This window comes from Sorex araneus, chromosome 8 (genome assembly GCF_027595985.1).
Source record: "Sorex araneus isolate mSorAra2 chromosome 8, mSorAra2.pri, whole genome shotgun sequence".
Taxonomy (NCBI): Eukaryota; Metazoa; Chordata; class Mammalia; order Eulipotyphla; family Soricidae; genus Sorex; species Sorex araneus.
This window is the reverse complement of record NC_073309.1, coordinates 48,721,779-48,738,193: the sequence shown is the minus strand read 5'-3', so window position 1 is coordinate 48,738,193 and position 16,415 is coordinate 48,721,779. Positions and strand designations below refer to the sequence as shown.

Here is a 16,415-nt window from a genome sequence, read left to right as displayed (position 1 = left end):
TACCTGCTGTACAAGCTCTTCACCTGCTCATCAGCCAGAATGCAGCTTGTCAACAATTTGTTGATTTGGGGCCAGAGCGACTGTTCAGCGGGTAGGCACAGGTCTTGCAGCCGGCCAAGCTGCTTTCAATCCCGGCATCCCCTATAGTTCCCCCTAAGCCAGCCATGAGGGGCCCCTGAGGTCTGGGCCAGGAGTACACCATGGGCACTGCCGGATATGGCCGCCAAACAGACCAAGAAAACAATTTGCTGATTTGCTTTATGTATTTATTTGCTTTGGGGAGGTGGGGGAGTGTCATACCTGGTGAAGCTCAGGGGTTACTCTTGGCCCTGTGCTCAGGGATCGCTCCTGGCATTGCTTTGGGGGACCATATCGAATACAGAAAATCAAACCCAGGTTGGCCACTTGCAAGGCAAACGCCCTCCCCGCCGTCCTATTGCTCCCCGCTATAGGAAGTAAGTTTCAGCTCTAGACTCTGGGGCTGTTTCCAAGCAGTGGGGTGTTGGGGCCGGAGCGATAGCACAACGGGTAGGGTGCTTGCCTTGTACGTGGCCGACCCGGGTTCGATCCCTGGCATCCCATATGGCCCCCCTGAGCACCGCCAGGAGTAATTCCTGAGTGCATGAGCCAGGAGTAACCCCTGTGCATCACCAGGTGTGACCCAAAAAGCAAAAAAAAAAAACAAAAAAAAAAAACAACAAAACCCAAAAAACAAGCAGAGCAGTGTTTCCTCACAGTCTATAGGGGTCCAAGGGGACTCTCCCAGAGTGGCCTATACCCCAATCAACCCACAAAACCTTTTTCCAGTTCCACCTCCAATCTAAGATGACTAGAGAAGGTTGGTTGGGCCATATCCAGTGGTGATGGCGGGCACTCACTCCCGGGGCGGTGCAGCCTGGCTCTCCAGCCCACTTTGCAAGCACTCAGCCCCTTGTGCAAACCCTCGGGCCCTGTCTGGCTGCCTTGGGTGCTGGTATTTTTGGTGTTGTTGCTGATGAAGGAATATATACATTTTGGGTGTGGGGTAGGGGCCACACCCGGCAATGTTCATGGGTTAACTCTAGCTCTGCACTCAGGGATTACTCCAGGCGGTGCTCAGGGGACCCTATGAGATGGTGGGGATCAAATCTGGGTCGGCGGGGCTGGAGCGATAGCACAGTGGGTAGGGCGTTTGCCTAGCACGTGGCCAACCCGGGTTCGATTCCTAGCATCCCATAGGGTCCTCTGAGCACTGCTGGGGGTAATTCCTGAGTGCAGAGCCAGGAGTAAGCCCTGTGCATCGCCTGGTGTGACCTCTCCCTCAAAAAAAACATTCTGGGTCAGCATTGTGAAAGGCAAACGCCTTACTTGCTGTACTATCTCTCCAGCCCTCTCATTAATTTCAGTTTGGGGGCCACATCTGGCAGTGCTCGGGCCTTACTCCTGGCTTTTTGCTTGGGGATCTCTCCTTGGCTTGTGAGACCATATGTGGTGTCAGGGATCAAACCTAGGTTGGCTGCATGCAAAGCAAGTGCCCTACCTGCTGTACAGTTTAATTCTATTTAGTTCTCATACTTTCAAAACTTACATATTTTAGTCAGACCCTTTTGCAGGTCCGACTTTAGGGGAGAGACTCTCCAAACAATAATAGTGAGTTTTGTTGAAATATCGAATGCAATCAAAGTGAAAGTAAAGTGAAATTTATTAGTTACACAAGTGGGGGGCTCAGGGTGGGGGGGGCTAGGGGCGTGGGGGGGCTAGGGGTGTGGGGGCGCGGGGTGGAGCTATACTGTGATTCTTGGTGGTGGAATATGTGCACTGGTGAAGGGATGGGTGTTCGAGCATTGTATAACTGAGACTTAAACCTGAGAACTTTGTAACTTTCCACATGGTGACTCAATAAAAAAATAAATAAATAAACAAAACTTACATATTTTAAGATACATATGTAATAGATATAAACAAATATAGTTATATATATAGTAGCATCAACCAGCATTTTTTTTTTAACATTTGGTGGCTTGGGGCTGGAGGGAGCAATGAGTAGGGCATTTGTCTTGCACGCGGCTGCCTGGAGTTCAATCCCCAGCATGGCCAGGAGTAATACTTGAGTGCAGGGCAAGAGTAAGCCCTGAGCACTAATGGGTGTGAACCAAAAAGCAAAAAAAAAAAAAAATAGATTTGGTAGCTTGCATCTGGAGGAGCCAGTCACTGCCTAGGTGAACCCACAGTGGTGACAAGTGAAACTTGGCTGTTCTCAGCGAACTGAAAGACTTGCTTCTGGTTTCTCAGAAAGCTGGGTGGTCGCAGGTAAGGGGAAGGGACTGGGCGGCGGTGGGTCAGGGGTGCACCGAGGCCTGTGTGCAAGCATGTCCTGCACGAGCCTCCAGGGGAAGCAGGGCAGCTGAGGAAGGACACACGCCCAGTCCCAAGGCCAGGAGGCGCAGAGGGGATTTCCAGACACTTTGATTTAGAGAAGTGACTTACGAGGGTCAATGCCCAAGCATCTTCAAGAGCCACTTCAACTCTTGAACCCGGGTATGAGTTCTCACACACAAAGAGGACCTTCACCCACAGGTACAAGGACGCTCCCTTGCATGCGCCAGGCTGGCAGTGGCCTCTGGACCCTCATGAAATCCTCCCCCCTCCACCACCCCTGCCAAGATGCGCGTTGATGTTTCCATTTTTCAGAGGAAGAAACTGAGGCTCGTGGCAGTGAAGGCGCCTCACCCAGCCTCAAGGAGCCTTTGGGAGCAGAACCCTGCGTTGCTAGATGCGGTGATGCCTGGCCGCTTTCCTTTCCCTTTTTTAACATCCTTGGAATTTCAGCTGGGGTCCCCACCAGGCTGTCCAGAGAAAACTACATTTCCCAGCCTCCCCGGTGTGAAGTGTGGTCACATGACTGAATCCTGGCCAATAGAAGGTGCTGAGTATGACTTGTGGGTGGAAGCTTTAAAGGGCCAGGGCACAAGTGTCATATTTTTGGTTAGCTTCGCATGGGGAAGGTGGCCGTGATGGGGGTGGGGCGGGGGCTAGAGCAGCTCTCTTGTGTGAGGCAAAGGCGAGAGAGCAGTGAAGCTGCATGAGCCAGGGTCTCCTGTCTTCCGGCCACTATTTTAAGTCGTGGGCTTTAACAGGATCTTTCTGTGAGAGAACAGGCGTTTATCTTATTGAAATCGCTGTAGATCTTCCTTTTTTTTTTGTTTTTTTGTTTGTCTGTTTGGGGGCCACATCCAGCAGTGCTCATGGCTTACTCCTCTCTCTGCACTCAGGAATGACTCCTGGCAGTGCTCATATGGAGAGTCTGCCCCCACCCCCCTAAGTAAAGACATTCATCCGAGTGGCTGGAGCGATAGCACAGCGGGCAGACCCGGGTTCGATTCCCAGCATCCCATATGGTCCACTGAGTACCGCCAGGAGTGATTCCTGAGTGCAGAGCCAGGAGTAACCCCTGTGCAGTGCCGGGTGAAACCCAAAAAGAAAAAAAAAGACATTCACCTGAGTCTTTATTTTTTCTTCTGACCGCTCCCACAGGGGCCCGGGTGGTGGGGACCCACCCGGGTTCCGGTCCCTCCTAGAGGGTCCAGTTTGGCCCCTGCCCATCCATCTTCTTTTCCAGGGGGTCAAATCCCTAATAAACCATCGCATCCCTTTACCAAGCCTGGGCTGTACAGACCTTCGGGAAGTTCCTATGCTGAGAAAAGAAATCTAGAGGTCTCCGAAATCCTTACATGCCAGCTGGCGAAGGTTCCTGGGGGCCCCACGGGTGGCTCTATAAACAGTCAGGAGGCCATGGGCCTGAAGTGCAGCTGGGAGCAGGTTTCTGAGACAACAGGGAGGGGGCTGCCGGCGGGGAGTGCGTGAGCTGCCTTGGGAAGCTGGGAATGAACAGGGCAGCGTTCCCTGGAAGAAACCATCTGGCTGCTGGGGCCGGAGTGCTAGTACAGCAGGAGGGCGTCCGCCTTGATGTGGCCGACCTGAGTTCGATCCCCGGCATCCCATCGGATCCCCCAAGCACCAGGAGTAATTACTGAGTTCAATGAGTGCAGAACCAGGAGTAACCCCTGCACATGGCTGGGTGTGACCCAAAAACAGGAAAAAAAAAAAAACCAACAATCCGAAACCAGCTGGCGTCTCTGTCCCCGATTTGAGACTTCTGACCACTAGAACCGCCAACACGACTAGAGTGATAGTACAGGGGACGGGAGAAGAGGGCGTCTACCTGGCATTCAGTTAACTCGGTTCCTAGATGGTCCCCTGAGCACCCCCAGGATCACCACTGGGGATAGCCCCCAAACTAAGAACCAAACTAAGAACCAAAACCAAAACGGGCTGACTAGGGGGCTTTGTGGTGCTGCAACACAGTAACACTTGATTTTTTTTGGTTTGTTTTATATTTTTGCTTTTTGGGTCACACCTGGCGATGCTCAGGGGTTACTCCTGGTTCTGTACTGAGGAATTACTCCTGGCGGTGCTCGGTGAACCATATGGGATGCTGGGGATTGAACCCGGGTCGGCTGCGTACAAGGCAAACGCCCTACCCTTTGTACTATCACTCTGGCCCACGGCGACACTTGAGGTTTATCAGGGAGGACAAATGTGGCTGAGATGGCCCCAACTGCTCCCACATATCCACACGCACCTGCAAAGCTGTGGCAAATCTGGCTCTTGAATGGGGACCCCCAAACTGCATAATCCCCCAAGAAAACCACACCTAGGTGTGCGCACGCATCCCGGGTGCCTATGGGTCTCGTGGGTAAGGCTCATCCCCGTCATTCCCATTCACCCCAAGCTTACTGGAATCCCATCACCACATGGCATCTATCTGAGATCTCTGGGAGCCCCTCACCGAGTAGCCTGGATATGGGGGACAGGCTTGCAAACATCCACCTGTTTTTCTTCACTCCCTGCAAGTGGGGCCCCGCAAGCAACATGGTACAAAAATAGTTTATTACAAAAGAAATCCAACCAAAATGCCTAATAATTTACATTGCTATCAGTGCCCGGCCCGGCCCTCTTCTCCCTGTCTGTTGAGTGGGGTCGAAGGCAAAGGAGAGAGGGGGGTTTCCTGCTTCCACCGGCTCCCAGGAAGGGACTGTTTGGGTGGAACTGCAGAGAGAGGGCGGGTGCCTGAGAATCATGGGGGTGGGTGGAACAACAGTGCTCAGAAGAGACGCATGTGCCGCTGTGCAAATCTGGTCCCAAAGACTGGGGGAGGGGTGGGGGGCAGAGTGAGCAGTTTCACAGTTTCCAGGAGGGCTGACCCCACTGGGCCTAGGGGGGTCCCTCCTCATGAGTCCGACATCTGCCTCCTCCCCACCCCCCATTCTTCTCAGCTGCCTCCTGGAGCCGGGGCGGGGGGCACTGGCCGGCCAGGGCCTCGAAGGACTCCAGGAAAGGGCAGGAAGGCAGTAGGGGAGGAGGGAGAGCAGAGAAAGCTGGGGGCCACCGCGGGGTATCTGCAGAACTTCTTGGGAGGAGCATGGGAAGGCGGTGAGGCCGGCGAGGCGGGCAGCAGACCTGGGGGGCAGAAGAGCGGGGATGGGGTGAGGGCCCGAGAAGAGGGTGCCCAGTGCTCCCGGGTCTCAGGGTTCACCCCAACCCGAGCGGTCCGGGAGTGGGGCTGGGATCGGCTTCTCACCATTAGAGCTGAGGTGGCTGCTTTCAGGGGAGGGTGTGGCCCGGCGCTTGGGGGAGGACTCTGGGGGTGCAGGCGGGGGCCGCGTGGCTTTTCCCCGCAGGATGTCTATGACCTGTGGGAGAGGGGGGTCAGCACCAGGCGCCCCTGCGAGCCCGGGCGCCTTCAGAGTTGGTGAAAGCGAGTGAATCCTTTGCTGAGGTCTGCGTGCCTCAGTCTCCCCCCTGAGCGACCAGCACCCCGCGCGGACCCCTGGCACGCGCATGCCAGGTCCCCGGGGCCTCCTCCCCCACAACCCTCCCCAAGCCCCGCACCCCCGCCCGCTCCCTAGGACCCCGGCCGCCCCGGCCCCGCGCACGCACTCACCCGGCGGTTGCGCGCCACCATCAGCGGCGTGTCGTTGTGGCAGTTCTTGAGGCCGCTGTCCGCGCCACTGCGGACCAGGGTGCGCACGAGCGGGAGCAGCCCGCGGCCCGACGCCGAGTGCAGCGCAGAGTTGCCCGAGCACATCTGAGCGTTCACGTTGGCGCCGTGCTGTGAGACCGGGACCAGAGCGGGGTCATGGGGGCGTCACAACCCGGACCCGGCCGCACCGACCGAGCACGCCCAGACCCTGGCCCGGTGTGGGCGTGGCCAAGCGGGGCGGGACCTGAGCAGCGAGGGCGGAGCCCGAGTGGGGGTGGAGCCAAATGGGCGTGGCCTAAGAGGGGCGGTGAGCGGGTGGGAACGGGCTGGGCGGAGCCTTAGGAGGTGCGGTCTGTATGGGGCGGCGAGAGGGCGGAACCTTAACGGGGCGGAGTTTGCATGGAGCGGAGCCTGTGTGGGACAGGACCCGAGCGGGGCGGAGTCTGCGGGGCGGTAAGGAGCGAGGCGGGGCGGAGTCCTAATGGGCGGGGCCAGGCCGAGGGTGGGGTCTGAATTGGGCCAGTTTTGGCAAATAGAGACTAAGGGTGTCCGAGAGAGGCAGGAACCTGGGTCAGAACCAGGTTAGGGTAGAGAATTGAAGGTTACACCCAGAGCCAATGGCTGGTGGCGCTGGACCCACCATCGCTAGACCTCGGTCGGGTGGGGTGGGGGGAGGGAGTGTGGAGTCACAGAAAAAAGTGAAAGGATCCAGGCATCTCCCGCACATCTTGGGCAGACCGAGACGTGGGAAAGGGCAGCGTGGGAACTGGGCCAAAGCCGGCTGGCCGGGTGAGCAAAGTAATCACTGGGAGGGATGAGACCTTTTGGGGGGGGAGTCAGGAGAGGGTTCGCAGCAAGTCTGCAGCCTGGGGACCGGCGGCGCGATGTGAAGTCACCAGGTTGACAGAACGGGGCCCAGATTGGAAGGTTCAGAGCTGGAAGCGAAGCAAGAGCTGGTCCTAACAAGCGGGGTCAGTGCCAGCGACGGAGGCGAGAGCCGGGTTGGTGCCAGAGAAAAGGGTGGCACGAGGCCAGGGGTAGGAGCTGTGCCCACCTGCAGCAGCAGCTGCACCATGTCCAGGCTGTTGTTTTCCACGGCGTGGATGAGCGGCGAGCGGCCGCTCTTGATGTCCTGCGGCAGGAGAGGTCTTTGAGTGCCTCGGAGCCCCGCCCCGACAGCTGGCTGCTCGCATCCCAGTCGCTGGGGTCTGGCGCCTCATTCCCGTTAGATATTGAAGCCCCGCCCCCATCTCGCGGAAGTGCGCCCGCAGACCACGCCCCGTCCCGCCCCAGACTCCGCCCCCATGGTCCGCGCATGCTCACCACTGCGTCGATGTCAGCTCCGCGCTCCAGCAAGAGCCTCACAGAGTCTTGACACTCAGTGTTGACGGCCACGTGCAGGGCCGTGAGCCCTAAGAGACAAGCAGGCTCCATTAAACCCGGGGCTGGGCCTCGCCAGACAGCCTCAGTCCGTTTACCCCACGTAGCTGCTCACCGTCGAAATTGCGGGCCTCCAGGTCGACGGTGCCCGGGGCGGCGCTGTCCAGCACCGCCTGCAGGCAGTTGGGGTTGCGGTGCTCGCATGCCAGGTGGGCCGCTGTCTGACCATTGCGGTCCAGGGCCATGGGGCTGGCACCAGCCATCACCAGGAGCTTGACCACCGTCGGCAAGGTGGTGATCACAGCCAGATGCAGCGGCGTCTGGGGCGACAGAGACTAATCAGGGACGCATGCCTTCCCCTAAAGCCCAGACTGGTGGGCGTCTCCTTGTTCTCCACCTCCAGGCTTACTCAGGAAAACAGAAATCAAGAGCGCCCTGCCTCACAGGCCCAGAGCCTCTCCTTCCCTAGAACCCAGAAGCCCCAACACCCACCCATTCCTCCCTCAGACCCAGAGTCCCGGGCCCACCCTCACCTGCCGGAGATTGTTGTAGATGTCCAGGTCCCGGCCTCCATGTTGGAAGAGGGTGACCAGCCGATGCACAACGGGGAGATTACCCTGCACCACGGCAATGTGGAGTGGCCTGAAGGTGAGGGGAAACACAGGCATTGGGGAGAGTCTCCTCTCCCGGTCCACACAGTGATAACTCTGGTGGGTGAGGGCTGCCCGAGGCCATCCCACCCCAGTATCTTTGGGGCTCATGCTGACCTCTGCTCACACAGCAGAGGGGTGGCCGGCTCCCTCCCCCACCCCATCCCTGACCCTGCTGCATTTCCCTCCGGGTCCTAGACATTGTGCCCTGCACTTGTCTTCCTGCTAGAATGGCAAACCGCCCCCCACCCCCGTGCCCAGTGCTATGCGGGTGCCTTAGACACACGCTGAAGGTTTGAGTCATACTTTTTGGGGGGCTTTTTGGGTTACACCCAGTGATACTCAGGGGTTACTCCTGGCTCTGCACTCAGGATTTACTCCTGGTGGTGCACGGGGGACTCTATGGGATGCCAGGGATCGACCTGGGTTGGCCACAAATGCCCTCCCCACCCTCCCTGCTGTCCTATCACTCCAGTCCCAGGCTTGAGTCATTCCGAAAGGGAGCCGGCTCTTACTCCCCTCCACACCCCCTGCCTCTGGGCCACCAGTTCTCTGATCTGAGAGGGGAAGATGAACCTGGGCTCTCCAGGTTCATCCGGTTGACTATCACATCAGCCTCCAGCCCCTGGGACACAAGGGCAGGCTGGCAAAGGGGATGAAATTTGGCCTTGAAGGCATCTGAGTTAGGGCCAGGGCTGGAGCTCTGGGTTGCATCCCTAGCACCACATGGTCCCCCAGTCCTGCCAGGTATGGGCCCCAAACTGAAGTAAACTGAAGTAATATACCAAAAGAACAACCAGGTGTTGGGGCCGGATTGATAGTACAAAGGGTAGGGCGTTTGCTTTGCTTGCTGCCAACCTGGGTTCAATCCCCAGAATCCCATAGGTGCCCTGAACACCACCAGGAGTGATTCCTGAGTGCAGAGCCAGGAGTAAACTCTGAGCATTGCTGGGTGTGACCCCAAGAGAAAAAAAGAAAAAAACAGTCAGGTGGGCCTAATCAGGATATGGAACTGGTTTCAGATGCTAGGTTGGGGGACCCAGGGCCCCCAATTTCTGGGCAGGTAGCCAGTGAGTGGGGGCAGTCACCCCCGCCTTGGGCATCCAGTGATTGGCTAGTGTTGTAGAAAAAGTCCAGGCTGGTGGTATCAGCTCCCTAAGCCCTCTCAACTGTTTTTTCTTTGTTTTTTGCTTTTGGGGTCACACCCGGCGATGCACAGGGGTTACTCCTGGCTCATGCACTCAGGACTTACTCCTGGCAGTGCTCAGGGGACCATATGGGATGCTGGGAATCGAACCCGGGTTGGCCGTGTGCAAGGCAAACGCCCTACCCACTGTTCTTTCACTCCAGCCCCAAGTCCCCTCAACTCTGATAGTCCCAGTTGGGAGGCCGGGCGGGGGCCTGAGACACTGCACAGACCACTGAACTACCCCACTTCTCACTCTGCAGTGGTTTTACCAGGGCCCGACCCTGGAGTAGCACTAAGAACAGAGAGCCAGCTAGGATGGCACTGTGTGTGTGTGGTGGAGGTGGGGTGGGGAGGAGGATGACATCAGCTCCACGGCTGCGAGATTGACAGTGTAGGGACTGGAGGGACAGTATAGCGGGTAGGGCGCTTGCCTCGCACGTGCTAAGCCAGCACTCCATAAGGTCCCTCAAGTTCTCCAGGAATAATTCCTGAGCACAAAACCAGGAGTAACCCCTGAGCGTTACCAAGTGTAAGCCACCCCCCCAAAAAAGGCTGACAATATAAACAGGGACTGCGAGAGCGTGGACAGAGTCCACAGAGACCAGGAAGTGGCTCTGAAGCCGCCGAGAGAACATGCTTTGCATATGCGAAGACCTGAGTTGGATTCTTCCCCCACCCCCAAAGTCCATTTGCTAGAACTGCTTTTCTTTTCTTTGTTTTACCTTTGGGCCACACCTGGGCTTCCTCATGGCAGGGCACAGGGGCCATCAGTGGTGACAGGGAACAAACCACATGGTCACACCTATGGCAACCACCTGACCCCCTGTACTAACAGTCCGACCCACAGCTGCTTCTTTACGAACTAGATTTTCCCCACTGTAAGCATAGATCCTGAATCCAGTTTTTTTTTTTTGGGGGGGGTGGCATTGGCAGGGGGAGGCCCACAGCTGGTAGTGCCCAGGGGCTATTGCCGCTGATGCTCTGAGAACCGCATGAGCCAGAGGCTACCTGACTGTTCTCAGGAGCAGCTTCCGGCGGTGTTCAGGGGACCCTATGGGGTGCCGCCGATTTAACCCAGGCTGGCGGTTGCTGCCTCTCGGGCTCACATTCTGCTTTTCGGGGTGTGCATTTGGGGATCATGCAGTGCTGACCCTCAGAATCCAGGTCTGCAGCCTTGCAAGCACGCGCACTGTATCTTGAGCCTTCTCCTTCATATGTCACTGTTTGGGTTTATTTAGTAACTTGTTACTTTATTTCTATTGGGGGGTGGGTTGGGGCCACCTCTGTGTTGCCGTGCGTGACGCCTGGCTTGAGGCTTGGGGGCGTCTCCTGGCAGTGCTTGGGAGACCATAATGCAGTGCCTGGGATTTGAACCAGGACTGCTCTCATGCATGATAAACACCTTGACCTCCTGGACTGTCTCTCCGGCACCTTCATATTTATTCATCTAGGTTGGTGGGGGGGTCAGACCTGGCTGTGCTCAGGGTTTATTCCTGGCTCTCCACTTGGGGATCACCTCTGGAGTGGGGAAGAGGGAGACAGTATGGGGTGCGGGGGTGGGGACTGAACCAGGGTCAGATGCGAGGTAAACGCCTACCTACCTGCTCTATCTCTCCGGGCCTTCCCTCATATTTGAAATGGGCTCTCTAGTGTTGCAGGTGCGGGGTACAGAAACCTGTCCCCTAGGGGCCTTCCCTCAGATCCCTGCGACCCCAGATGCTGGGGTGTCGCCGCCTACCTTTCCCACTAACCGCTCCCCCCAACTCTGTGCCTTTCATCATGAACCTTGCCCCCTCCCCCCGTCCATCTCCTGCTTCTTTACAACCCCCACAGCCCTGGATATCAAAAACCCCCCAAATGCACATTTGCCTCAACCCCGAGTTCCTAAGGACTGAAAATTCCCTGGGTTCTGGGATTTCAGGCTGGGGGGCGGGGTCCTCCAGTCCCGAGTGCCCGCCCCCTAAGTGTCCCGGCACGGGGCTACCTCCCATCTGTCCCCGGCGGCCACCGCTCCGTGACCCTCCCCATTGCGGGGGGTCAGGCCCAAAGCTGTCCCCGACCTCACACAGGCATCCTGGGGAACGTGGGTTCCATCCCCAGCATCCCGTATGGTGCCCTGAACACCACCAGGAGTGATTCCTGAGCGCAAAGCCAGGAGTGATCCCTGAGCACCGCTGGGTGTGACCCCCTCCCAAAAAAAAGAAGGAACCTATTGGGGTCTCCCTAATGGGCAAAGCCAAAGGGCGTCTCCGAGCTTCAGTTTTCCTCCCTCAAGAGTGCAGAAGTGAGGACCTGGCCGGAGGGGGCCCCTGGGGAGGGCCCCCATCCCGCCCCAGTCTCCCAGGACGCCGGGCGGGGTTAAGCCAGGGCAGAGGAGCGAATGATTTCAGAGAAACCGCGCCGGCCCGAGTTCCCATAAACGCGCGGGCCCCGGGCTGAGGCGGGGCCGGAGGAAGTGGGGATGGGAGGGGCGGCCCGGCCCTTGGCCTTCCAGTAACAGGTCTGCGGGGCGGGGTCGCTTCCTGCTCCCCGGGGAGGGAAGCCTGTCTCGCCCGAGTCGGGGATCTACCCAGCCACCCCAACTTCCATCCCTGGACGGAGCGACCCAAAGCCACCTAGCTGCCCTGGGGGAGGGGGGGACCAGCCTCGTCCCCCCACCCTGCAAAGCCAGCCAAGGACGTCAACTGGCTTATGATCCCATTTCCAGCCTCCACCCCCCACCCCCAGATGTTCAGGCACTCAGGGCACCCCAGCTCTGCCCCTACCCACTCCCCTAATGCTTCTGCTGTGTAGATCCCTAGGAGGTCCCCATTTTCTCATGCACCCGCCCCCCGCCCCTTGCCCCAAGGTTACGGACTCCCAACTTCTGCTCTCTGGATTTTGGAGCATCCTGATCTCTGCTGGGGTGGGGTGGGGTGGGGTGGAGTCCACCTGCCTGGGGCTTCTGGCTCCCTTCCTTCCTCAATAGCCCAACCCAGGCCCCCCCCAGCCCCCCTCCCCCGCCCTCCCCCAGGGGGGCTGGGGCCCATTCCCGTAAAGGCTGGGCCCCAGCGGAAGGGGTTAAGGTTAGAGGGAGCACGGGGGGGAGGCGGCAGTGACGGGCGCTGACGCGGGAGGCCAAGCAGCTGGGCTGCGGTCAGCTTCTGCGGGAAGGGATTTCCCCCTTCTGGCAGCCCGGGCAGAACTGTTTGCTTTGGGGGAGAGAGAAGGCGGGGAGAAGCCAGAGCGGGTGGGGCCGGGCTCGGAGACTGGAGGGCAGGTCCTATTCTGCACCCTGTGGGTGAGGCCCCAAAGCTGGGGGCCTGGGGCAGATCCCTGTGAAATCTACTTCCCAGGGGACGCCCCTCCCCACCCCGGACACACACACACCCAGGGTGGAGAGAAACGACGAACAGAATCCCTCATTTTTGTTTTTCTGAATCTTGTTCTATCTGTTGGGGGGGGCACACCCAGCAATGCTCAGGGGTTACCCCTGGCTCTGCACTCAGGAATCACTCCTGGCAGTGCTCCGGGCCCCAACGGGATGCCAGCGATCAAACCGGTTGGCCGCATGCAAGGCAAGTGCCTTATCTGCTGTACTATCCATTCTGGGTGTTTGGTTCATTTTGTTTGGGGGGGGGGGGAGGCAGTGCCATGTCCAGCGGTGCACAGGGCTTACTCCTGGCTCTGTGCTCAGGGATCACTCCTGGCAGGGTTTGGGGGACCCTGCGGAGTGCCAGGGATTAAACCTGGGTCAGTCACCTGGGTCAATCCCTGCCCGTTGGATTATCTCTCCAGTCCTCTGGTTTTTACAGGGAGAAACTGAGGCAAGGAGAGAGCTGGGAAAGATTCCAACCTAGGCGAAGCAAATTGCCATCATCCTGATGATCAAGGAACAGGGGGGAGGGCACTTGCCTTGCCCTCAGCCTACGCAGGTTCGATCCCCAACACTCCCTATGGCCCCTGGAGCCAGCCAGGAGTGATCCCTGAGCATAGCCAGGTGTGGCCCCCAAACCCAAACAAACGAAAATGAATATCCAGTGCCCCCCTAGGGCTCTGCAGAGGGCTCAAAGGTCCAGAGTAGGATTTTACAGCAGTTCCAAGACAGCTGGGGCCCAACTGCAGTTCCCGAAATCTGCTTAGGGACCCTCACTGGGTGCCTGAGCCCTAACAATGAAACTGACCATGGGAGACAGCAAAAAAGCAGACAGATGCCGCCGTCAGAGGGAGTGTTGCTTTCAGGGAAGACCGCTTGCAGCTTATTTATGGGGTAGACTAAAATTCATTGCCATCCTATTATTATTATTATTATTATTATTATTATTATTATTATTATTATTATTATTATTATTCTGGCTTTTGGGTCATACCTGGTGATGCTCAGGTCTGACTCCTGGCTCTGCACTCAGGAATAACTCCTGGTGGTGCTTGGGGAGGGATTGAACCCGGGTCAGCTGCAATCGAGGCAAAGGCCCTCCCCACTGTGCTATTGCTTCAACCCCAAAGCCATCATATTATTACCGATAACGGGACTGAGCAGATCCTTAAAGTCACAGGTACTGAGCCCAGGCTCTCGGTCCATGACCCATGGACATCATCCATTGAATCCACACCATGGGATTTCTCATTGAGGGATCACACATGGGAAGCCCCCCTCTCTGGGGGTGCCCTTGGGGGAGGCTATTTTTACGAAGATAAATCTAAAAGTTTGGAAGGGAGCCTGGCTCAGAGTTGCAGAGCAGAGACTGGACTCTAGTCTAGCACCCCCTGTTCTCCCGTGGCCGGGACACAGGGGCACAGTCACTTACGTGTCTCCGTCCTCATCTGCACAGGTCGCCATGGCGATATCAGCCGACAGAGGGTGTTCCATGGAGTACATCATGGGGCACAGGGGTGAAGGCAGGTTCAGCAGGGGAAAGGGGGCGTTCGTGGTGGGAGTGGGGTACAAGGGCAGCAAGGGTCCTGGGTGGAGAGAAGACCTAGGTGAGGCGGCCTGGTTGCTCTGGCAATGTCCCTAGTGTCCCTTTTGCATTTCATCCGGGGGTCTCCGGGCCCCAGCTGGCCCCCACCCCCTCCCACGTCCTCTGCGCCTTTGCAACTCTGCTCCCCCCACATTGCTCACTCTCTGATTTCTCTCTGCTTGAAATTCACCCCCAACCTCGGGGTAGGCAATGAGCTCTCAGCACACACATACCTCACAGCACCGCCCTCCCGCCCCGCAGGGGGACCCCAGGAGCAGGTGGATCTGTGAGGGGAGAAGTGCTGAAAGATGTGGGTGAATGTGTGGAGTTTGAGGGGCACTGGGGAGGGTGAGAAGGTGAGAGGGTACTGCCGGAAGTCTGCAGGTCAAACTGTTAGAAGAGGGCTGTGACAGCCGAGGATTCCACTACCCACCCCCTTGCTCAGACAGGCAAACTGAGGCCTGCCGTTCTCCCCCAGGGAAGGAAAGTGGAGGTGGGTGAGGGCCTGGCTGTTTAAGGTACCATCAGAGCGCTGCTCTGTGCTCTGACAGGGCGGGGGGAGGGTGCCTGTACCTGGGGGCACGAGATAGGGGCTCGCTGCTGTTTGGGGATCCCCTGGAAGGGTGCCACGGGCGCAGCTCCTTCCTGGAGTCGGGGTGGGAAGCGGCACCGTGGGGTCCAACTCGTTCTGTCGTCTCCCTGAACCCCTAACTCTCCAGGTGGTTCCTGTTTGTCTACTATAAACCTGATGCAACTGGGATTTCCCCCCTCCCCAATTTATCATGGCTCTGAGTCCCTGCTTACAGAAGCCCCCCAGGCTTGCCTCCTCTTCCTGACCTTTGCCCTAAGGCCTGGGCACTTGTGCCCCCAGGGGAGGCCTTACCAGCCCCTTTCCTCGCACCCTCAGATCCCAGCAACCCCAGATGCTGGGGTGTCGCCGCCTACCTTTCCCACTAACCGCTCCCCCCACCTCTGTGCCCTTTCATCATGAACCCTGCTCCCCCTGGGTCCATCTCCTGCTTCTTTGCAAACCCCCAACCCTGCTCCCCGGACTCTGTCCGACCCCCACGGCCCTAAATGTCAAAACTCCCCAAATGCACATTTGCCTCAACCCTGAGTTCCTAAGGACTGAAAATTCCCTGGGTTCTGGGATTTCATGCTGGGGGGGTCCTCCAGTCCCGAGTGCCCGCCCCCTAAGTGTCCCAGCACGGGGCTACCTCCCCTCTGTCCCCAGCCACCGCTCCGTGACCCTCCCCGTCGCTCGGGGTCAGGCCCGCAGCTGTCCACGGGCGTCCTGAGAGACGCAAGATTCTGCCCCCGGTGGGCCTCCCGGGGCCCGTCCCCCCGGCCCGGGCCGTCCCCCGTCCCCCAGCCCGGCTGACCCGGAGCCCCCGAGCACTCACCCGGGTAGTACAGCGCCTCCGGCCGCACCAGGCCGGGCGGCGGCGCGGGCAGGGCTGGCGAGCCGGAGCCGGAGCCGGAGCCGCAGCACCGGGCATCGGCGGGGAGCACTGGGCCGGGGGCATCGCGTGGGGCGGCGGGCGCGGGCGAGCACGCGCGCAGGGGGCGCTTGCGGAGGGGCAGCGCGGCGCGGGGGGGCGCGGCGGCCTTGGGCCGGGTGCGCAGGTCCACGGGCCCCTCGTCCATGGCCCCCGCGGGGCATCGGGGCATCTGGCCGCCGGGGTGGCGGCCGGGCGGGCGGCCGGAGCGCGGCGGTGCGGGGCGGCACGGGACGGTGGCAGCGCCAGGCGCCGGGACTTCCCCTGCCGCCGGCCGAACTGAAGGGACTTTTGTCGGCCGGGGCGGTGCCGGCCGCCCGCTCCCCGCCCCCGGCCCCCCCGGGGCCACCCGGCCGCCCCAGGGGTTTCCTGGACCCGCCGCCCCGCCGTGCGCCCCGCCGTGCGCCCCGCCCAGCGCGCCTCGGCGGGGGGCGGGGGCGGGGGCGGGGGTCCCCGCCCCTCTGCGCGGGCCTCGGCCAGAGCCTGTCCTTGGGGCTGGGCCCCTCTGCGATCACTGGGGCTGGCTCTCTCCCTCCCTTTCTTCCTCCCTCTCTCCTCTCTCTCTCCCTCTCCCCTCTCCTTTCTCCTCCTTCCCTTCCTCCCTTCCTCCCTCTTTCTCTCTCCCCCCCCTCTCTTTCTGCCCCGTCTCTGGCTACAGTTTTAGTGTTATTTATAGCAAACTCCAGAGGGCAGCGCCTTGGGGGCCGGCCGGGGTTAGACCCCACCTGGTGCTGC

General features: G+C 59.2%; 1 protein-coding gene across 1 annotated transcript; it reads right to left on the bottom strand.

Moving 5' to 3' along the window:
* Positions 1-4,127: 4,127 nt before the first annotated feature.
* On the bottom strand, positions 4,128-16,044 carry BCL3 (BCL3 transcription coactivator). The gene is made up of 9 exons (XM_055145914.1): positions 15,585-16,044; positions 14,029-14,182; positions 7,936-8,044; positions 7,518-7,722; positions 7,346-7,434; positions 7,077-7,154; positions 5,984-6,151; positions 5,621-5,732; positions 4,128-5,499 (listed from the first exon to the last, which is right to left on the bottom strand). The coding sequence occupies exons 1-9, from the start codon at positions 15,850-15,852 to the stop codon at positions 5,312-5,314; spliced, it is 1,371 nt and encodes a 456-aa protein (XP_055001889.1). The 5' UTR covers positions 15,853-16,044; the 3' UTR covers positions 4,128-5,311.
* Between the last annotated feature and the right edge of the window lie 371 nt (positions 16,045-16,415).